The sequence below is a fragment of the Rhinopithecus bieti genome, unplaced genomic scaffold (assembly GCF_001698545.2).
Source record: "Rhinopithecus bieti isolate Rb0 unplaced genomic scaffold, ASM169854v2 scaffold_12689, whole genome shotgun sequence".
NCBI classification, from domain to species: Eukaryota; Metazoa; Chordata; class Mammalia; order Primates; family Cercopithecidae; genus Rhinopithecus; species Rhinopithecus bieti.
In genome coordinates, this window is record NW_016807758.1 from 2,158,296 (window position 1) to 2,182,064 (window position 23,769).

Sequence of the window (23,769 nt, forward strand, 5' to 3'; positions counted from 1 at the left end):
CCCCCCACCCATCTAACAATATATTTAAAACTCACACATATTCCTCTTTGGACATGCTTGTTGTTCTTCCGTATTCGCCATTTCTTTTGTTGGCACAGCTATTCACCATGTCACTCAAGCTAGAAATACAGTGTCACTCTTGAATGCTCCTCTGTTCTTTTCTCACATGCAGTGAATTGCCAAAATCTCAAAATTTTGATTTCTTCTCTCCTTTTTCATCTGTATTATCACTCTGTTGGGTCAGGCTTCTACTCTTACTTGGATTATTATAATATTTTCATAAGTGCCTAGCTCAGTTTTGTTGCTGTTGTTAAAATTTGTCCTCTAAACACCCGTCAAAGCCATCTCAAATGCAAATCTGTCACTCCCTAGCTAAGGCCATGCGTGATAGTCATGGCTGTCTGTGATCTGGCCCTTGCCTAGTTTACTAGCCAGTTGCTCCTCACCATTCATCAGAGCCTAAGTGCAACAGCGACACTGCTTATGATTCTCCAGATGTGCTATGCTTGCCCTCACCTTTGTATTATTGTGACACTTAGAATCCTTTAACTAAAATTTCAAGCCTTCCACACTCCTCTGTCTTCTGAACCTTGTGCTTATCCTTTGGAACTCCACTGTAGTCCCTCATTCCTGATGTGTGATGTCACTTCTTTGCCTATCTTTATGTATAAAATCAGTGTTCCCAATGCAAAGAGATGATCAATGTTTGAGATGGTGGAAATGCTAATTGGCCCAATCTAATCACTATACATTATATGTATCAAAACATTACTTTGTAAACCATGAATATGTACAATGTTATGTCAATTAAAAATAAAATTAAAACAATGAAATGGTTTTGGTGGGGGAAAAAAAATCCTTAGAGCAATGCCTGCCATATAGCAAGTGCTATATACATGCTGGCTATTAATGTTCAACATTGTTTGTTGATTTCATTTTTGGGTCCATTTCCTGTGTAACACTGTCAGAACCTACTGGTGACTGCATGAGTGATGGCTGTATAGTGTTCCATCAAGTTGCTACATTTTATTCCAGTTATCCTCTTATAGGACAATTGTAAACTTGTTAACTTTCAGATAACACCTTGTTACAGGTTTTCTCTTACTTAGGATCATTTCTTTCACATAGATTCCTAGGAGTGGGATAACTGAATCAGAGCGCAGGTATTTTGAAGGCTCTTAAAAATACAGCTGTATGTTTGTCTAAAAAGGTTAACTGCTGTGTCTAATGATGTGCCATTTTTTGTGCAGTCTGGTTAATTACATTGGGTATTTCACCACTAACTTAATATTTATAAAACAATATTCAACAAGTTAAATACAACATTTTACCATTTATATGTGTATTTGTGAGAACTGGCTATGTGTCTGTTGAGACCTTAAAAATGATCTTAAATGTTTGGACAGGCTCTTAATATACTTGAGATATAAATCCTCTGTCATATATGTGTGGATTTTTCAATAGCTTTTAACTAATGTTAATTCTTAAGATGCCTTAAAATGTTATATAATTAAATATAGTTTCTTTTGAATAGCTGTATTTGCTACATAACTTAGAAATGTGTCCTTCTAAATGTATTCTTAGAAATGTGTCTTTCATGATCTGCAATACATCTTTTTTATCTTTATGAATTTTTATAATTCCTAAACTTAAAATTCAAGTGAAGATTATTTTTTGTATGTAATAAAGTCTTTTTCAATTATAGTATACATAATAGCATTTTAAAAATCTTCCACATTGTTTGGGATGCTTATGTGATATGATCAAGCCTTTGTAAAATGTCTATTTCTGATCTCTTTGTTAATGAGAATATATGTTTTTGTTCCCGATGTATCTAAAGGGGATGACATTCTTTGCTTGTTGTAACACAGTCTAATTATTTGCTTATTTGTTTTTCTCTCTGGAAAGATATTATTCACATCTATATTTGAATTTCCTTGCTTATATTACTTTCTCTTTTGGATAACTGAATAATGATACACAAACAACATGGACTAACTATAGAATAATGATTAACACTTTGGAAATGTAACTGGATTCCTGCTTAACTTGACAGTAGGTTTCCATTTAATAGTATTAGACATTTCTTATAGATCCAATTGACAAGGTGTTCTCTCTTTGATTCAGGAGGTACTCCTCAAAAAGTGGCTCATGGACAAAGAATCTTCCTTGTTATCCTTCAGGCACATTTATCTTTTTTGCTGATTTCTAAACCAGCCACGAAATGCCTCCATGCCTTTAATTGTTCTGTTGCCTCTGCTTCTCATGTCCTTTGTTTTCTTTCACAGGCTAGTCTTATGTATCCCTTGAAGTCTAGCTAAAGTTGCTTTTTTGTATGTGATTTTTTTTTTTTTAACTCTGTGACCTATGTCCCAGTTTTCTTATATGTGAAAAAGGGATTACAGCACCTACCTCAGGAGTGTGGGTAGAATCAAATGCTTAAATACCTGAAAGTGCTTAGTTTTTAACATCTAATAAGTGCTCAATAAATGCTAACTGTTGCTGCTACTGTTGCTCATTGTCAACATGTCAGACTTCATTATTGGATGAAATCTTGTGTTTTTTTTAAAAGGAGGATTTCCCCCCTAAATGACCAGATGGTTCATTCATTACTGTGTCTTCATCATTGATTTCATGCCTCTCATTATGGTATTTTAAATACCGCATCTAAAAATGTTTTAATATTTCAGACTGAAGATTTATTAAATGAAATAAAACAACTTAAAGAGGAAATAAAGAAAAAAGATGAAAAGATCCAACTATTAGAACTTCAGCTTGTAAGTATTGTAGTGTAATGTGTAGAGACTTTTCAAACTGGGTGAAATGTGTTTTTCATAAAACTCTGAGCCAGAATTAGAGTTTAGCTTTATTTTTGGCTCTCAAAGTTGTACTTTTATATTATTTTTAGATTATATGCACTGTAATTAAAGTGTGTGATTTAACTTTTAATCTAAATATTAAGTATTTGGTTTGGAAAATTTTTCATTGGTTCAATGACCTCAGTTTTGGGTATTTAAAATTCACCAATTTGCATTCATTTTGTTGATAGAAGGGTAAATAGCTTTTCTTCAGATATATTTAAAGAAACAAGTATTAGTGAGTTGAGAACAGAATATTTTCTCTCTCTCTGAGGAGAATTAGCCTGGGTTTTCAGATTTAGGTAGCTGCATAACTGTCAGATTGAAGGGTATTCCAAGAAAATGTTTATTTCCTATGGATGATGTTGAATGATCCATCAGAGTCATGTTTGAATCTTTATAATCTAATAATTGTGCAATTTCAAATATTAGTCTCATTTGAAAACAATATGGTGTGTTGAATTTAATTATTATTTAGTTTGTATATAAAAGACCGTGATAAAAAGAAAATAATGGCCTAAAAATCACAGCAGTCAAAAGGAAATCTTTGTTGTGAGTCAAGAGCATATTTTGGTCTAACAAAGCAATTTGGTGAAATATTAATCTCACTGAAAATATAAAGGATATACTGAGCTCTGAACCACTGGGGTCAGCTCACAGAGATCTATTTCGTGAATAAATAGAGCAGACAAATCAAATATTATGATTAAAGAAAGAAAATTTATGAATCTGAATAAAAAATAGCATAATATTGCAAATTGAGGTCCTGTCACATACAAAATTAAACAGGCAAATAATAAGGCCTAGTGTTTGTGTTCAAAGCCAAAGACAAGAACCCAATCAACTTTCAGGGAGAAGAAAAAAGACAACAAAGGAAATTATGTAAGCTTCGATTTTTGCAAAAATATGTCACAGAGCACAGGATATTGTGTCTTGTACAATTCAGAGAAGAGGTTATGAACCTCTTATTTTATATCCAAGCAAGTTTTTGTTTATATGCAAAGGTAAATTCTGACCTTTAATGTCTTGACAGATATGCTACCCAGTTAATACATTTCAGATATTTGAGAGGTACATTGAAAAATAACTCAAGAATAAGGAGATAAAGATTAAAATGAATGAGCGGTGAAATGGAAACTACGTGGTGTAAACTTCTGAGCCACTAGTTGGAGAAAACTTCCCGTTTTACCTAGTGTAAATTACATATCATTCTAATGTTGGGATTTCTTTGCATTTACAAATCCTTAATTTTTCTGAAATTAAAAATTATTTTTAATTTAAAATTTTTAAGTTGCTATTAATTTTGGAAAACATTCAGATTAAATAAGTTTGAGGAAGAAGGTAAGGAATATGCTGAAGGAAGTTAGAAGTACTGAATTTTTTATCTTCTACAAATGAATATTCTACATTCTTAGTTTTTAAAAATATACTTAGATAAATTATAATAATGTTTATGACATGCTTTAAAGTAACTGTTAGTAGGTTGGAGTAAAGTATCTTGCAAAAGTTAAAATTTAAAAAAAAGACAAAGTAGAAAAAGGAAAACTTAAAAACAGCACAAAACTAAAGTAATAGAAATTAGACCAAATATAACAAATGTATTAGTAATTGCAAATAGTCTTATGTCTTGGAGAGACTTCCCTTGAGGATCTAAAGCAAAATCCAGTAACTTGCTTTGTATAAAATAAATTTAGCTAAAGGAAAATGGCACAATAAGGCTGAACATTGATTGAGGGAGGCTGGACATGGTAGCTCACTCCTGTAATCCCAGCACTTTGGGAGGCCTAAGTGGGTGGATTGCTTGAGGTCAGAAGTTCGAGACCAGCTTGGCCAACATAGTGAAACCCTGTCTCTACTAAAAATACAAAAAAAATTAGCTGGGTGTGGTGGTTCACGCCTGTAGTCCCCAGCTGCTTGGGAGGCTGAGGCAGAAGAATCACTTGAACCCAGGAGGCAGAGGTTGCAGTGAGCCAAGATCATGCCACTGCACTTCAGCCTGGGTGACAGAGTGAGACTCTGTCTAAAAAGTAAAATAAAAGATTGGGGGAGACAGAGTAAAATTATTCTCATCAAAAATATTAGGATTGCAGTAGTAAAATGAGAAAAGTAAATTTAAGACAAAGATTTGTGAAAAAGGTCACTTTATATGGACATATGATAAATAATGAAAGATGAATCTTTTTATGCCGTGAAGTTTTGGTAACGTATTCTTTCTTTTAACCTCAGATTGTATATTTANAGAGACTTTTCAAACTGGGTGAAATGTGTTTTTCATAAAACTCTGAGCCAGAATTAGAGTTTAGCTTTATTTTTGGCTCTCAAAGTTGTACTTTTATATTATTTTTAGATTATATGCACTGTAATTAAAGTGTGTGATTTAACTTTTAATCTAAATATTAAGTATTTGGTTTGGAAAATTTTTCATTGGTTCAATGACCTCAGTTTTGGGTATTTAAAATTCACCAATTTGCATTCATTTTGTTGATAGAAGGGTAAATAGCTTTTCTTCAGATATATTTAAAGAAACAAGTATTAGTGAGTTGAGAACAGAATATTTTCTCTCTCTCTGAGGAGAATTAGCCTGGGTTTTCAGATTTAGGTAGCTGCATAACTGTCAGATTGAAGGGTATTCCAAGAAAATGTTTATTTCCTATGGATGATGTTGAATGATCCATCAGAGTCATGTTTGAATCTTTATAATCTAATAATTGTGCAATTTCAAATATTAGTCTCATTTGAAAACAATATGGTGTGTTGAATTTAATTATTATTTAGTTTGTATATAAAAGACCGTGATAAAAGAAAATAATGGCCTAAAATCACAGCAGTCAAAAGGAAATCTTTGTTGTGAGTCAAGAGCATATTTTGGTCTAACAAAGCAATTTGGTGAAATATTAATCTCACTGAAAATATAAAGGATATACTGAGCTCTGAACCACTGGGGTCAGCTCACAGAGATCTATTTCGTGAATAAATAGAGCAGACAAATCAAATATTATGATTAAAGAAAGAAAATTTATGAATCTGAATAAAAAATAGCATAATATTGCAAATTGAGGTCCTGTCACATACAAAATTAAACAGGCAAATAATAAGGCCTAGTGTTTGTGTTCAAAGCCAAAGACAAGAACCCAATCAACTTTCAGGGAGAAGAAAAAAGACAACAAAGGAAATTATGTAAGCTTCGATTTTGCAAAATATGTCACAGAGCACAGGATATTGTGTCTTGTACAATTCAGAGAAGAGGTTATGAACCTCTTATTTTATATCCAAGCAAGTTTTGTTTATATGCAAAGGTAAATTCTGACCTTTAATGTCTTGACAGATATGCTACCCAGTTAATACATTTCAGATATTTGAGAGGTACATTGAAAATAACTCAAGAATAAGGAGATAAAGATTAAAATGAATGAGCGGTGAAATGGAAACTACGTGGTGTAAACTTCTGAGCCACTAGTTGGAGAAAACTTCCCGTTTTACCTAGTGTAAATTACATATCATTCTAATGTTGGGATTTCTTTGCATTTACAAATCCTTAATTTTCTGAAATTAAAATTATTTTAATTTAAAATTTTAAGTTGCTATTAATTTTGGAAAACATTCAGATTAAATAAGTTTGAGGAAGAAGGTAAGGAATATGCTGAAGGAAGTTAGAAGTACTGAATTTTTTATCTTCTACAAATGAATATTCTACATTCTTAGTTTTAAAATATACTTAGATAAATTATAATAATGTTTATGACATGCTTTAAAGTAACTGTTAGTAGGTTGGAGTAAAGTATCTTGCAAAAGTTAAAATTTAAAAAAAAGACAAAGTAGAAAAGGAAAACTTAAAACAGCACAAAACTAAAGTAATAGAAATTAGACCAAATATAACAAATGTATTAGTAATTGCAAATAGTCTTATGTCTTGGAGAGACTTCCCTTGAGGATCTAAAGCAAAATCCAGTAACTTGCTTTGTATAAAATAAATTTAGCTAAAGGAAAATGGCACAATAAGGCTGAACATTGATTGAGGGAGGCTGGACATGGTAGCTCACTCCTGTAATCCCAGCACTTTGGGAGGCCTAAGTGGGTGGATTGCTTGAGGTCAGAAGTTCGAGACCAGCTTGGCCAACATAGTGAAACCCTGTCTCTACTAAAATACAAAAAAAATTAGCTGGGTGTGGTGGTTCACGCCTGTAGTCCCCAGCTGCTTGGGAGGCTGAGGCAGAAGAATCACTTGAACCCAGGAGGCAGAGGTTGCAGTGAGCCAAGATCATGCCACTGCACTTCAGCCTGGGTGACAGAGTGAGACTCTGTCTAAAAGTAAAATAAAAGATTGGGGAGACAGAGTAAAATTATTCTCATCAAAATATTAGGATTGCAGTAGTAAAATGAGAAAAGTAAATTTAAGACAAAGATTTGTGAAAAGGTCACTTTATATGGACATATGATAAATAATGAAAGATGAATCTTTTTATGCCGTGAAGTTTTGGTAACGTATTCTTTCTTTTAACCTCAGATTGTATATTTAAAAAAGTAAGAACAGGTCTCTTCATAGCTCAAGTTATGTTACCATCTCTAAACAATTAATAGTAATTCCTTAACATCTTCTAATATCTAGTCCATACTAAGATTTTCTCAGTTGTTCCAAAAACATCCTGTACTTTGATGTCCCTAAACTAAAATTCAGTCTAGGACTATGCACAACTGGTCATATCCCTTAAGTCTCTTTTAATTTAGAACCATTCTTTTGTGTGTGTGTGTGTGTGTGTGTGTGTGTGTGTGTGTGTGTGTGTGTTGATTTGTTGAAGAGACTGCACCAGTTGTCCTGAACAGTATCTCACCTTGAAAATAATTTTTAGAAAGATTTAAGAAATATTGAAGAGCATCCTAAAGAAAGAAAAGTGAAAGCATTAATCTTTATCAGTAGGTAGCTTGAAATTCTCTGTACACAATTTATTCAACCTAGAAATCATATTTATCGTAAAAGAGCCTGCCACCTGTTTTTCTAGGTGGTGTGCATAGTTTTCCCATGGATTGCTTGGGAAGCTGTGGTGTATTCAGCTAGAAATTCCCTCTGTAAACACATTAGAATCTCATTAGTGTGTTTACAAATTGCAGAGGAGCTGTGGCCCCGTACCAGGAGAACTCTGTGATATTTTCTTTACAGTTTATGTAAAGACTAATGTTAGTGTGGTTTTCTCAACATAAATTTAGAGGATTAGAAAAGATACACTGTTTCTCACTGCAAGCAGTGATCTCTATAAAGTGAATGCCTTAGTTTAGGTGGTCAAGTATCCTTCTTAAGTAGAAAATTAGAAATTACTCAAAGATTTTAATAGTATCAAGTTTAGTTATAGAACTTGAGAAAGTCACTTGTTCAAACCAAGAGAGTTTTAACAGATACAAACCGTTTGAAAACAAAGATAAGTAACAGCGTTTTTCACATTATCAAATTGAAATCACCTATTTAAAAAATTTTTAATTTTCTTTACATTTCTATTCTTAATATAGGAATAAAAATCAGAAGAATCATAGACTAGGAGTTAAAGGACTTGTTTCTAATATTAATTAGCTAAATGGCACTGACAGTTTCCATCACCTCTCTCTAGTGCTTTCTTTATCCAAAATATGAAAGTTTGTCTAGGTGATTTCCAAGTTCTCTTTCAGTTATAGCCTTCTATGCTTTTTTATCTTTTAAAAAAATATACATTCAACTCCAACCTATGTTTGCATGCAAACCTTCATAAAAATACATTGACATTATAAAGTGTTGAATTCAAAATATGCTGATTTAAAATCAGATTGCAGTGCTCTGAGAATTAACTGAAAGGCATAGAAGTTAAACTATTCAAACCTTATTTAAAAATGCTAAGAATGCCTGTTTATCTTTACTGCAATATCATAGTTAAATAATAGTTCAGATACATTTCTCATTGACTCTTCAGAATAATCTTGGGAAATTGCTAGTGTAGAGTTTCCTTTATGGAGACACGTAGACAGTGGAACTCACGTTAAGTGGGCTAGCAGTATAGTATATTTGAAATGCCAAGACAGACCTGAGTTCAGATCCTGACTTTGAAACTTAATAGCCACGTTCTCTGAAGGGAGTTCTATAATCTCTCCTAAGCCCCTTCTGTAAATGAGGATAATAAAAGTAGTACTGGGCCCGGCGCAGTGGCTCATACCTATAATCCCAGTGCTTTGGGAGGCCAAGGCAGGCAGATCACCTGAGGTCAGGAGTTCGAGACCAGCCTGGCCAACATGGTGAAACCCTGTCTCTACTAAAAATACAAAAATTAGCCGGGCATGGTGGTGTACACCTGTAGTCCCAGCTACTTGGGAGGCTGAGACAGGAGAATTATTTGAACCCGTGAGGCCGAGGTTGCAGTGAGCCAAGATCGCATGCCACTGCACTCCAGCCTGGGCAATGGAGCAAGACTCCATCTCAAAAAAAAAAGTAGTACTGACCATATAGGGTTATGATAGTTACATTGTGATAGAACTACATATGTAAACTACCTAATGCCTGGTCCGTGGATACATGATGAATAGCAACTCTTATATAAGCCCTAAATCATTCAGTGTAAATCAGTGCAGTGATGTTTTAAGTTCCAAGTAAAAGTCCCTAACTAAAAGTAATTTTAAAAATAAAAGCAGTCTAGGACTATGCACAACTGGTTATATCCCTTAAGTCTCTTTTAATTTAGAACCATTCTTTTGTGTGTGTGTGTGTGTGTGTGTGTGTGTGTGTGTGTGTGTTGATTTGTTGAAGAGACTGCACCAGTTGTCCTGAACAGTATCTCACCTTGAAAATAATTGAAACTCATCTTGAAACTCAACAAGAAATTATATAGGTCCCATCTATTTCCGTGGTTTCTTATTGGTCATTTGGCTAATGATTGATTAGGTTCCAGATGGATTTTTTTGGAATCCTCTTGGCTGTCCATTCATGGTCACAAGATGTCTGTTGCTCTGTGTGTCACATTCTCACACAGTAATGCCCAAGGATAGGTTAAGGGCCTATTATCTCCAGTGTCTGTTTTTAAAATCAACAAACCCTTTCTCAGATACCCTAGACTTTCCTGTTTGATTGGCTAGATTTGAGTTACTTGCCCCTTCCTAAGCATAGAAGAATGGGATTAATCACATTGGTTCAAACTAATTAAGATCTAGCTCCTTGGGGTAAGAGATTAGGACACATTTCCCCAAATATGCGACCAAATAGAAGGTGAGCGTCTGTACAGTCTCTCAGCAATAAAGAAGGCAGATGGTGAGAAAATGATTTGTTAAGTCATTTTATATATGTTGACGTGCCACTAGAAACTAGACTTTCCAAATTTTGGAAAACTCTTATATTTGCCAAATATTATTTTTCATGTGTTAGCATATAGAACAGAAAATAAATTATAGACAGTCCACTACTTAGGAGTTTTTGATTATATGATGGTACAAAAGTGATACTCATTCAGTAAGCTCCTTAACTTATGATGGAATTATGTCCTGATAAACCCATCATAGGTTGAAAATAATCCCAAGTCAAAAGTGCATTTTTAGCAATATTTGAGTTTATACAGGTGTGACCCCATCATAAATCAAGGAGCGCCTGAATTTCTGGAATTGCAGTAGGGTGGAATAAGTAAAGTGCTTTCATTTCAATAATGTTTTTAAGTTATCTTTCTCTTCCTCATATACCCCTCATATATGTTAAAAGTTGATCCTATTATAGTGAATTCCAAGAGACTGTAAGTTGACTCGATTATATATTGAATTTAGGGGGTTATTTTGGAGTTAGCGTCTCACTATATCACCCAAGATGGAGTGTGGTGATGCAGTCTCAGCATACTGTGGCCTCGACCTCCCGAGCTCAGGTGATCCTTCCCTCAGCCTCCCAGGTAGTTGGGACTACAGGCACATGCTACCATGCCTGACTGTTTTTGATGTGTGTTTTTTGTAGATACAGGGTTTTGCCATGTTGCCCTGGCTGGTCTGGAACTCCAAGCAGTCCGCCAGCCACAGCCTCCCAAAGTACTGGGAGTACAGGTGTTAGCTACTGTACCCGGCCTATATTGAATTTTGTTTCAGTGACTGTCTCATAGGAATGGAAAATATGTCTCTATGATAGACATTTTTGTTTTTAGATTTTATTTTGTATGAGGAAATTGGAATGATCTGATTGCAGTTAAGAAAAATTTTGAATATGGGTAAATATTATTAAAGTAGAAATGTATCATTTTAACCTGATGCAATAATCAATAATTTTTTAGTTTCCTATGAGAAAGTATGTCTACCTCCAGTGAAGTTGTTTAACAAATAATGTGGTTATTTTCTAGATTTTCACTAAGAGAGAATTCTCTCTTGTTTTTTTTTTTTTTGAGACGGTGTGTCGCTCTGTTGTCCAGGCTGGAGTACAGTGGTGCAATCTCGGCTCACTGCGAGCTCCGCTTCCGGGTTCATGCCATTCTCCTGCCTCAGCCTCCCAAGTAGCTAGGACTACAGGCGCCCGCCACCATGCTCAGCAAATTTTTTGTATTTTTAGTGGAGACAGGTTTTCACCATGTTAGCCAGGATGATCTCGATCTCCTGACCTCGTGATCCACCTGCCTCCGCCTCCCAAAGTGCTGGGATTACAGGCGTGAGCCACCGTGCCTGGCCAGGAGAATTCTCTTTATCAATATTTTAATGATGTTTTTTGAAAGTGATGATTATTTGAGAAAGTTACTTTGTGTTATGTAAATGAGTGTGCTTTGAGTGGAATCGTGTGGAGAAATCATTTGTGAACAGAAATGGTCAGATGGATCTTGTCAAAGGGCTGACACTCTTCAAAATATTTCAGTCTAGTAAAGTTGACACATCATGAAAGAGGCTTCATCAGACAGCACATGAGAACAGACATCCTGACAAGTGGACTGGTGGTATTCAGTGTCCAGCAGAGTCCCATAAAAAATGCATTTAAGAGACTGAGCTTTAGTGACTGTAGTACCATGACAGTTTAGGGAAATATTGTAAATTCTGCAGTTGTATTCTTTATATGCTGAATATTCCTATATGTTCTACATCCATATACTTAACTCTATATATTGATTTACATAAAATCATATATTGTATGTTTTATGGACAATATAAGAGATTGCCAAGGGTAATTTAGATTATTCAAAATTCTAACCTTATAAGGTTAGAATTGAGGCTGAATCTCAAACCCACTCCCTGAATAAGATGAGAGACCACTTAATAGACCTTAATGTTTGCTGTTGATAACGTTTTTTCTTCAAAAAAAGTAGCCAGAACTATTTTGCCATGTGTGACTTTTTTGTTGATTTGGTTACATACCCGCTAAAAGAGCCCTGATTACCTCCTGTCATAGCTGTTAATTTTTTTTTAGGTAATTTATTTTTGCTTGTCTCTTAGGTGTTTATGTGTTTTCCTAAAGCTTCTCTTGTGTGTCTTGGTGTGTATATGCAGAATTAAACCAATGTAAAAATTTGTGTTTTTGTTTAGGCAACTCAGCATATCTGCCACCAAAATGTAAAGAGGAAAATGCACTTATGCTGATAAATATACCCAAACACCCTGGAGACGAATTCCTGTAAGTAACATGTGCTCTTAGCCTCCTCTCTGGTCATTTGCTGTTTTGAGGTTTTATTTCACTCTTTTTACAGCAATCTCTAATAATTTTGAATCTGTCATGGCTGTTAATTTTGTTGTAGGTGATTTATTTTTGCTTGTCTCTTAGGTGTTTATGTGCTTTCCTAAAGCTTCTCTTGTGTGTCTTATGTAAGTGAATGTGCATTTAATAGCGTTTTCATTCTGCACACTATGGTTCATTTTATTTGCGTGTCTACTCTTCTCTTATTGGATGTATTTATGAGAGTAGTTCCACATGCCTTAAAGGAAGCAGCAGTCCTCTATGCAGTCATCCTACTTTAGCAGCATATGACACTTTGAAAATATATGATGTAGCATATTCCTTTTTTGTTAAAACTTTTTAAATGTGTTTATTATAATTACTCAGATGTCGAGGGTGTTAGGAAATATAAATGCACAAAGATACAGACAATAAAAGTTTTGTTTTAGGCAGAACTAGGGAATGGTTTATTTTAAATAGAAAGTACCTATGTATTCCGTGCTTATTTGTTTTTTTAAAATGTTGTATCTCAAAACATGTTTAGTGCTAAAAATACTCTATCATTTAATTTGAGTTCTTGAGAACTCAGTTCAGGATATGCGTGAGCCAGAGAATTATCATATGGACGTTAGTCATTCTCCTATTGTTTGGGGCCAGGTAATAGACATTTCTTGTTAAGAGATTGCCTAATAAGTCAGCCTTGACTCTTCTTTTGTCTTATATTTAGGAGTGGAATTCTAGTAACACAAAGGAACAGAGAAATGTAATGGCTAATATAATCAGCAATTTAGTTTGTAAAGCTTAGCCATAAGCCTTTAAAGTTTATAAAAGAGTATTGTTTCTTTTCATCTAACAAGTATTTTTTTGTGTGCTCTTATAAGATACGATTGTAGGAGTTAATCTGTTCAACATAAGTTTGATGATCCTCTCTCATCCCAGATATTTGGGTTTCGAACTAGAAGTGGGGAATTAGGGAAGGAAATACACAGACAAAGAAAGATTCCTCCATTTATAAGTACTTCTTAAAGAAATTGGGAATACATTGATGTAGTTAAAGTGCTGTGTAAGTCTATAAGGTTCAAAGGATGTGGGAAAATCTAGTTGAAAGAATCAAGGAGCTTGGTGAAGAAAATGAAGGTTGTGTTTGAAACATGGAAAGCAAAAGACACCAAGAGACAAAGATGATGTAATATTTTTTAATGTTAAAGGCGGTGGAAGCTCATCTGTTTGCAGACAGTTGTTTAATAGAAGACCATGCCCCTTGCTTCTAGATAGAAGTTTGGGCTTTCCAGGTGTATCCATTTAAGCCATAGGGATGTTATGTCTTCTAACTGTGCTACTAAGAAGATTGGTGATTCCATTAAACATGATAAGTTCCATTTTGCCATCCTCATGGAAATCTTTATACCACCTCTGGCTCCTTCAACCTCACTGTTCTGGAAACTGGATGTTAGTCTTCCTCCTCATCAGACAAAAGTAACTCGTTCTGGAATGTATTCTTGAGTTAGTTTTACTATGATCTTAGGTCAAGTGAAGATCAGTTTTTCAGCCTAGCACACCTAACAAACCCAGACTTCAGCTTTCCCTGCTATCTGTTACTATAGGAATCATCTGGCCGAATACCTTTGTTTTGTAGCTAAGGTAGCAAAAGCTAGGGAGATTAACTGGTGTAGCAAAGTTTCCATAATTAATGAGTGGCTGAGCTAGTACTACAACTTAAGACTCTTGACTGCTAGTTTTAGGTTCTTTTCCCTAAAAGCACATTGAAGAGCCTTTGAAGGAGAGTGGTTTGCTGCCAACAGCAGCAGAGCAAAAATTTGAATGTATTGAGATTTTTCCAAGGGGATTTTGGTATCACTTAACGGCTGCAAATAAGATCTCTGAAGTAGAGAATCAACAGGAAATAAGAAGAAATATAATAGTGGAACAGGGGAAAGGAGGAAAAGCAGATATTCATTTACTCATTCAGCAGATATTTATGTGCCTACTTCAAGCCAGGCACTGTATTAATTTGGATGTGTAAATATAAAGAAGATACAGTTCCATCCCTCAAGATGTTTGTAGAAACCTCTGGTATGCTTAAATGATAGTATGCACACTCTTTCTCTGCATGTGAAGAAGCTAAGACGCAGAAGTGACTTGTGCAAGTGTTTATACAACTTTTATACAGCAGTCTTGTTTTAGTTGCTTTTCTTTTGAATGGTTGCAGGAGGTGAGTGGGCTAGAAGGAATAGAGAAGAGAAAAGAATCATAGCTCTGGGAAGGGAGGACAGAGGCTTAATCTTAGTGAGATCATAATAAGGACTTACTTCCCTGAGAGGAAAAAAAGCAGGTGCTCAGGTTTGCACTGCATCGTAGAAGACTTAACTGTGATAATCCATAGAAACATACTTGTTTTTTAAAAATTATTTAATTAATTTATTTTGAGACAGGGTCTTGTTCTGTCACCCAGGCTAGAGTGCAGTGGTGCAATTATGGTCCACTGTAGCCTTGACCTCCTGGGCTCAAGTGATCCTCCTGCCTCAGCCTCCCAAGTAGCTGGGACCACAGGTGTGTACCACCATGCCTGGCTAATTTTTTTATTTATTTTAGAGACAGGGGTCTCACACTCCTGGGCTCAAGTAATCATTTTGCCTCAGCCTCCCCAAATGCTGAGATTACAGACATGAGCCATCATGCCTGACCACATACATACTTGTATTTTAAGTTACTGAGAAAAAAGGATTTTTGGTTGAAAAGGCATAGTTTCAGTAACAGTGTAAAAGAAAACTCCTCTACAACCAAATTAGGTTCAATCTAATGTGAGTATGAAGAAATCTTTTGACATATTAAATTACATAAGTCATTTTCTCAATAGAAATAATAAAATTCAATACCTCTGACTAAAAAAATGAAAAAATAGAATACTAAGGATACTTTATGAATAACATGAGGCCAAAAAATATATGTTTAAAAGAGAAGTACTCTAAAGTGGATTTTCTTTCCTGTCTATTTTATTGAGAGATAACAATATATTTATTCTATAGCAAATATAGAAAATAGAGAAGCAAAACAACTTAAGAAAAATTTAACGTACTTAAATCATACAAGGCAATGACAGTCATTGTTAACATTTCATATATGGTCTTCCAGCCTTTTTTTGGTGGTGTGTGTATATGTGTATGTGCCATCTGTCATATCTATTTAGATGGAATTTGTTGTATATGTGGCATTTTAACCTACATAGGTAGTGGTAATGATGGTTGCTATTATTATTTGGTTTGATTTTTTGCTCAACCAAAATGAAGAATGCATTACCTTTAATCAAGTTAAGGAGTTAATTTCTTTACTGGATGGTCTTTGTAAGGTTCTTGAAATAAATTACTACAGTTTTTTTTTTTCTGAAAGGTTTATACAGGCTTATACTACCACCAACAAAGTATGATCAGAAAGTGACTTGGTGGCCATGATGTTAAGTTGTATGATTCAAGTATTTGATGTCATTAGGTTATATATATATATATATGTATAAGCCCCTGATATTTCCCTCCACAAAAGAGGAATAGAAGGGCAGGAGGGCTACCCCCTCTGCCCCACACCGTCGTTTCAGATGGTACTGGGAAGCCACTCCCAACTATTTATATAATGACCATTCCTGTTAGTGTTTCTTATCTTACAAATTCTTTCTTCCTCCTGGCCTAAAAACCATTTTGTCATGCTATTTTCTGCATATATTCAACCTCAGCTTTTGTGTATTAATTTTATATATATTGATCCTCAGAATTTTAGGAGTTTATTTCTGCCTGTAGTAAAATTTGGCTTTCATGCTACAGGTGCTTTTGGTGTTAGAGCTGTACTGATAAAGAACAAAACTGTTTGAGTTTGGTTTGGCTGTTATTTGTGAGACTAAACCCAGCAAGAGAACAGTAGTAGTCACCTATGGGTCCTCTTCATTTAGGGCAAGACAAAGGTTTCTACTACTATTGGGAACTGCCTAAGCCATGCTGTAGGCATAATACAGGATGTTTTCAAGTATAAGTTTTTAAGAACAGTGTTTTCAGCATTGAGGACCACAGTGTGAAACACTTCTTACTGGAGTAAGGGATCTATCTTCTGCTTGGGAAAGCAATAATATAGTATTATAAACTCCCCTGAGCCTTGCATTATAAAAAGAGGGGAGCCATAGGTCATATTCCAGAATTGAGAATGCCCTACTCTAGAGCGGCACAGTCCTATACAACTTTCTGTGCTATCCGTTGTAGTACCCTGTAGCTACATGTGACTGTTGAGCACTTGAAAATGTGGCTAATATAATTGAGGAAGAGAATTTTTAATTTTCTTTAGTTGTAATTAAATGTAAATAGTCACATGTAGCTAATTGATACCATTTTGGACAAAGCAGCCCTAGACCTAATGATATCTACTTACATGGATATGGAAAGCCACCTAGAACAATAAGTAAAGGGCAAGTCAGTAAAAGCAATTTTCAGAAGAAATGAAGGAAAATAAAAAAGATGGAGTTCAGATTTAGGTGGAGAAAAAAGAGGGAAAAGAGACAAGAATGAGGTGTAAGAGCAGAAAATGATACCTCCAGAGGAAAGTGGGGCAATTTTTTTTCCCTCATCTGAGGGGCAAAATACCAAGATGCAATGATGAAATGAGTAACACGAAAAGAAGAATAACAATATGGAAGGCGCCTAATGACTCACATCAAAATCGTTGATGTTACTGTGAATACTGCTGGCAGATGTTGGTTATGCGAGAAATCAAGATTCATTTTAAACATAAAAACTTACAAAACCATTTTTAAACATAGTGTATGGATCCATGTACAAGCATATTCTTAAAATTAGCATTATCTTGGACTGAATTTATTTTATGTATTTCCAATACTGTTGTAAAAGCATTTAACATCAGTATTTAAAAATATGAATATTTTGCACATTAAGTAAATTGTAGAATCTTATGATATGTACCTTTTGTAAGCCATTTATTTGAACACCTCAAGTTAACCAGAGAAGCCAAAATATTAGGAAAAAAACATTTCTGGACTCATACCTTCAAATGCCTTATTACTTATCCCCTTGAATCTTTAAGCAGGGAGAACAGGGTAGACCCAAAGGATCTACCTAGCCTGTCATGTAATGACCTGACCTGGATTACTCTGAAAATTGAGTGTGTGAATACACAGACCGTTGTATTGGTATCAGTGTGAAAGGGTGCCTACTAGTTAAAATTCTGAATGGGCACAATTTGATCTAATGCTAATTTTCTCTCATATTTTTAAGAACTAACTCTATTATATATAGCAAAGAGGCAAGAAAAGATGATTTTATATACATTAAAAGTGATCTGTTGGAATTGTAGTACTGAAAGATTAATCCATGTTATGGTATGTATAAAAGATATGCATATGTAATTTATGGAAGTTCAACAATTGGAATATGGTCAGCATTGTCAACTCTCCTTTTTGTGCTTAGAATTAGGTTTTTGGTCCCAGCACTTTGGGAGGCCGAGGCGGGTGGATCACCGGAGGTTGGGAGTTTGAGACCAGCCTGACCAACATGGAGAAACCCTGTCTCTACTAAAATACAAAATTAGCCAGGCATGGTGGTGCATGCCTATAATCCCAGCTACTCAGGAGGCTGAGGCAGGAAAATCACTTGAACCCGGGTGGTGGAGGTTGCGTTGAGCTGAAATTGCACCATTGCACTCCAGCCTGGGCAACAAGAGTGAAACTCTGTCTCAAAAAAAAAAGAATTAGGTTTTTGGGCCTCAGATTTACCGAGTCAAGTATTTTCCCATCATAAATATTTATAAAATAGAAAAGGTAAAAGCAGAAAACTATCACAGTTACATCATAAAAATCACATCAAATGTTTATAATTTCCAAAGGAGACAGATTTTACCTAGTTTCTAGCAACCATGGAAATTTTTCAGCAAAGAACTCCACTCTATTTTTTCTTGACTGAGAGATAGGATGGAATGCTAACCAAAAGACAGTGCAGGCAAAAGATTTATCTTATGAATAATCTCCCCCAAATCCATTTTCTCATGCCATAATCTTTCCTGATTTGGAAGTGGGCAACATTACTGATTAATTTTATGTAGTAAAATGTCAATTTTTTTTTCTTTTCTTTTCTTTCTTCTCTTTTTTTTTTTTTTTCTTTGAGAGGGAATCTCTCTCTGTTAGGCTGGAGTCAGTGGTGTGATCTTGGCTCACTGCAACATCTGCCTCCCTGTTCAAGAAATTCTCCCACCACAGCCTCCCAAGTAGCTGGTACCACAGGTGCATCCCACCACACCCGGATAATTTCTATATTTTTAGCAAAGACTGGGTTTCACCATATTGGCCAGGCTGGTCTTGAACTCCTGACCTCAGGTGATCTGCCCGCCTCGGCCTCCCAAAGTGCTGCAACCACAGGCATGAGCCACCCACCGTGCCCAGCCAAATGTCCTGATTTTAAATTTAAATGAGCTAATTATTTCTCTGGAGAGACGTTGCATGTGCGTGCACGTGTGCGTGTGTGTGTGTCTGTTCCAGAGGGAATTACTTCTTTGCTAAGGCCTTTTATTTGTATTCACTATTACTTATAATTTTAAATGCCACTGAAAGTATTTTTAGAGAAAATCATATATACATTGATATTTAAATAAGTAATATTTATGATCTGGTCATACAGTTATTTTTAAATTATTCAGTGTTTACTCAATATTAGACATTGGCCATGGAATACAGCCTGTGTTTTGATGATCTGAATGTTGACAGGAGCCATCTGTGTTGCTGAGACATTGTGTGGCATGCAGAATTTATGACAAGAATTCTTTTGTTTGTCATTTCTTCTGGTTTTTTTTTTTTTTTTTTTTTAACATTAGTTGTGTTTCTTTCATGGATACAGGTTAAACCAATAACCGAAAAAATAGAATTGTTTCTTAAGGTTACAAACAAATTAAATATAGTTATTATAGCAATTGAGTGGTTTATTGGTTATAAGTTTACAGGTATCTAAATCTGTATTTTTCAATACCAGATACCAGAACTATGTAACACATTTTTGAAAACTTTGTCTGAAGTATCCATTAGAAGAAGCAAAGTTTGCCCGTAGTGTAATTACAAAAGAGTGATAAGAAGTTGCAAAAAATGTAGAGAGATCTTTTTTATCTTTCAACCAGTTTTCCACAATAGTTACATTTTACATAATTATAGTACAGTACCAAAACCAGGAAATTGGCATTAGTGATGCTGTGTGTGTGCGTGCATGTGCACTTCTGTGCCATTTTATAACTTGTATAGTAACGATCATCATATTTAAGGTATACAACTATTGTACCACCACAGCGTTTTCCCTTGTGTGGTACCTCTTTACATTCATAACCATTCTCACTTTCTCTCACCATTCCTAGCCTCTGGCAACCACTAAATCTGTTTTACATCTTTATAATTTTGTTATTTTCAGATTTTATATAAATAGTATCTTACAGTGTTGAGCTTTGGAGCTTAGCTTTTTAAAACTAGCATAGCACCCTGGAGATCCGTTCAAGTAGTTGTGTGCATCAGTAGTTTGTTTCTTTTTATTGCTGAGTACTATTCCATGATATGGATGTACCACAGTTTAAATAAACTGTTTAAATCAATAGTAAAGATGTTGATTCTCCCAATTTATGAATACAGTATGTCTCTCCATTAATTTAAACCTTTTGATTTCTTTAATCAGCATTTTCAGTTTTCAGAACACAGTTCACTACACGCTTTCTTTGATTTCTTTCTTTTCATGTTTGGGGTGGTTATAAGTGATACTGTTAAATTTCACTTTCCCTGTGCTGATTGCTGGTACTTAGAAATAAAATTGATTTCTGGGCCGGACGCGGTGGCTCATGCCTGTAATCCTAGCACTTTGGGAGGCCGAGGTGGGCAGATGACAAGGTCAGGAGATCGAGACCATCCTGGCTAACACGGTGAAAGCCCTGTCTCTACTAATCTATAAAAAATACAAATAAACTAGCCGGGCTGTGGTGTGGCCGCCTGTAGTTCCAGCATACTCGGGAACCCTGAGGAAAGAGAATGGCGTAAACCCGGGAGGCGGAGCTTTGCCAGTGAGCCAAGATCGTGCCACTGCAATCCAGCTGGGTGACAGAGCGAGACTGCCCTCGCAAAATATAAATAAATAAATAAATAAATACAATAAATACAACTAACATACAATAAAATCAAGACCTTGAATTTTATGAACTTAGTAAACTCACTTATTAGTTTTGAGAGTTTTTCTGTAGTTTTGGGTCTCCCCCCCGCCACGCCCCTGGAGACGGAATCTAGCTGTGTCTCCCAGACTGGAGTGCAGTGGCGCGATCTCGGCTCACTGCAGGCTCCGCCTCCTGGATTCATGCCATTCTCCTGCCTCAGCCTCCCGAGTAGCTGGGACTATAGGTGCCCGCCACCACACCCAGCTAATTTTTGTATTTTTTAATAGAGACGAGGTTTCACCATGTTAGCCAGGATGGTCTGGATCTCCTGACTTCGTGATCCACCCGCCTCGGCCTCCCAAAGTTCTAGGATTACAGGCGTGAGACACCGTGCACAGCCTGTAGTTTGGGGTTTTCTGTGTTGACCATTGTGTCATCTGTAAATAGTAACAGTGTTCTCACTTTTTGATCTGATGTCTTTTATTTCCTTTCTTTGCATTATGTCACCAGCTTGGATTTTCATTACTGTGTTGAATAAGAATTATGAGAATGGGGATTCTTGCCTTTTTCCTAATCTAAGGGGAAAAAGCATTCAGTCTTTCACCTTTAAGTAGATGTTAGCTCTCGATATTTGGGAGATGGTTTTTATCAAGTTGAAGTAGTTTCCCTCTATTCCTACATTGCTAAGAGTTTTTATCATGAATGTGAGTTGGATTTTGTTACTCTTGTTTTGGTAATTGCTACGAACCTATGAGTTTTCTTCTTTAGCCTATTGATTGCACTGATTGATTTTCTAATACTGAACGAATCTCATAGGCCTGAAATAAACCCCTTTAGTCATGGTATGTAGTTCTTTTTGTATATTCCTGAATACTAGTTAATAGTATTTTGTTAAAGATTTTTTCATCTGTATTCTGGGGTTAATGTTTTATTCTTTATTTTCTTTTGTTGTATTGTCTTTGTCTGCTTTGTATTAAGTTAAATCTGACCTCATAAATACTTTGGAAGGTGTTTTCTCGTCTGCTTTATGGAAGAGATTGTGTAGAATTAATGGTTAATTCTTCTTTAAACGTTTAGTAGAATTTAGCAGTAAAATTATCTGGGCCTGGAGATTTCTTTTTTGGGAGTTTTTAAAGTTATAACTTCAATTTCCTTAATAGTTATTGACCTATTCAAATAACTTCTTTCATCTTGGATGAATTTTGATAGTTTGTGGTTTTGAGGAATTGGCCCTTTTTCTCAGTTGTCAAATTATGACTGTAAAGTTGTTCATAATATTCCTTTATTACCTTAATGGCTGAAGGGTCTGTAGTGATTTTCCTTGTTTCATTCTGATTTTGGTAATTTACCTTCTCTTTCTTTATCACTCTTGCTAGTGGTTAGTCAATTTTGCAGATCTTTTAAAGAACCAACATTTTGTTTCCTTGATTTTCTCTATTTTCTGTTTTCAATTTCAAGGATCCTGCTCTTTTTATAGTAAAAGTAAGTTTATTAGAGAAGTAAAGAAACAAAAGAATTGTTACTCCATAGACAGAGCCCTGAGGGCTGCTGGTTGGCTCTTTTTAATGGTTTTTTTTCTCAGTCATATGCTAAGCAAGGATTATTCATGAGTTTTCTGGGAAAGGAATGAGAATTTTCCAAAACTTTGGGTTTCTCTTTCTTTTAAACTATATAGTGCAGCAGTCCCCAACCTTTCTGACATCAGGGACTGGTTTCATGGAAGACAGCTTTTCCAGACGGGGAGAGGGTTGTTGGAGGGGTGTGGATGGTTTAAGGATGATTCAAGTACATTACGTTTATTGTGCACTTTATTTCTATTATGATTACATCGTAATATATAATGAAATAATTATAGAACTCACCATAATGTAGAATCAGGGGGAGGCCTGAGCTTATTTTTATACAACTAGATGGTCCCATCTGGGGGTGATGGCAGACAGTGACAGATTATCAGGCATTAGATTATCATGAGCAAGCAACCTAGATTTCTCGCATGTGCAGTTCACAATAAAGTTCCTGCTTCTATGAGAATCTGATGCTGCTGCTGCTGATCTTACTGGAGGCAGAGTTCAGGTGACAATGCAAGCAGTGGGGAGTAGCTGTAAATACAGATGAAGGTTCAACTCATTTGCCTCCTGCTGCTCACCTCCTGCTGTGTTGCCATTTTGCTAATAGCCCATGGATTGGTACTGGTCTGTGGCCCAGGGCTTGGGGACCCTTGATGTAGGGTAACTTCCGGACATTCTGATGACATTTATGAACTGTCATGGTGCTGATGGGAGTGTCTTTTGGCGTGCTAATGTATTATAATTAGCATATAATGAGCAGTAAGGATGACCATAGGTCACTTTCATTGCCATCTTGGTTGTGGTGGGTTTTGGCCAGCTTCTTTACTGCATCATGTTTTATCGGCAGGGTCTTTGTGAACTGTTTATCTTAATGCCAACCTCCTCATCCAGTGACTCATCCGGTGACTGAGAATGCCTAACCTCCTGGGAATGTAGTCCTGCTGGTCTTATCCTCATTTTACCTAGCCCCTGTTCAAGATGGAATTGCTCTGATTCAGATGCCTCTATTTCCCCCTCCCCTTTACAAGGGGACCCTTAATCCTAAAAGTTGTAGAGCAACCAAGATCGATCTTCTGTGGTATCTTTTGGCTTAATAGGGGTAATGATATTCCTTCCTAACTTGTAGGGTCTCTTGTATTCAAGGTAGAGTGGAGCACAGTCATAAAGCAGCTATGTGGTGAAAGCCACTCATAACTCTGAGTCCTGACAAAAGGTGATATTTGGAAGACCAAAGTATTGTCTGTTCTTGGTTCATTATGGAATATATTACCGGAAAGGGTAATCCAGACCCCAAGAGAAGGTTCTTGGATCTCACACAGGAAATCTTGGGTGAGTCCACAGAGTAAAGTGAAAATGAGTTTATTAGAGAAGGAAAGAAGCAAAAGAATGGTTACACCACAGAACTGCTGATTTCTGCTATCCTTGTTTTTTTTTTTTTTTTCTTTCTTCTTACTTTGGGTTTATTTTGGTCTTATTTTCTCTGGTTTTTTAAGACATCAGTTTAGCTTATTGAAGATTTTTTTCCCTTTTATGTCTCTACTTCAGCTGTTTCCTACATATTATATATTTTTTC

General features: G+C 35.6%; 1 protein-coding gene across 1 annotated transcript in view; it reads left to right on the forward strand.

The window, feature by feature from the left end:
* CCSER2 (coiled-coil serine rich protein 2) overlaps positions 1-23,769 on the forward strand; it is a 199,473-nt gene that overhangs the window by 152,232 nt on the left and 23,472 nt on the right. Inside the window, 3 exon segments of the mRNA XM_017883729.1 lie at positions 2,691-2,777; positions 12,342-12,376; positions 12,378-12,429. Coding sequence (XP_017739218.1) covers positions 2,691-2,777; positions 12,342-12,376; positions 12,378-12,429 — 174 coding nt within the window.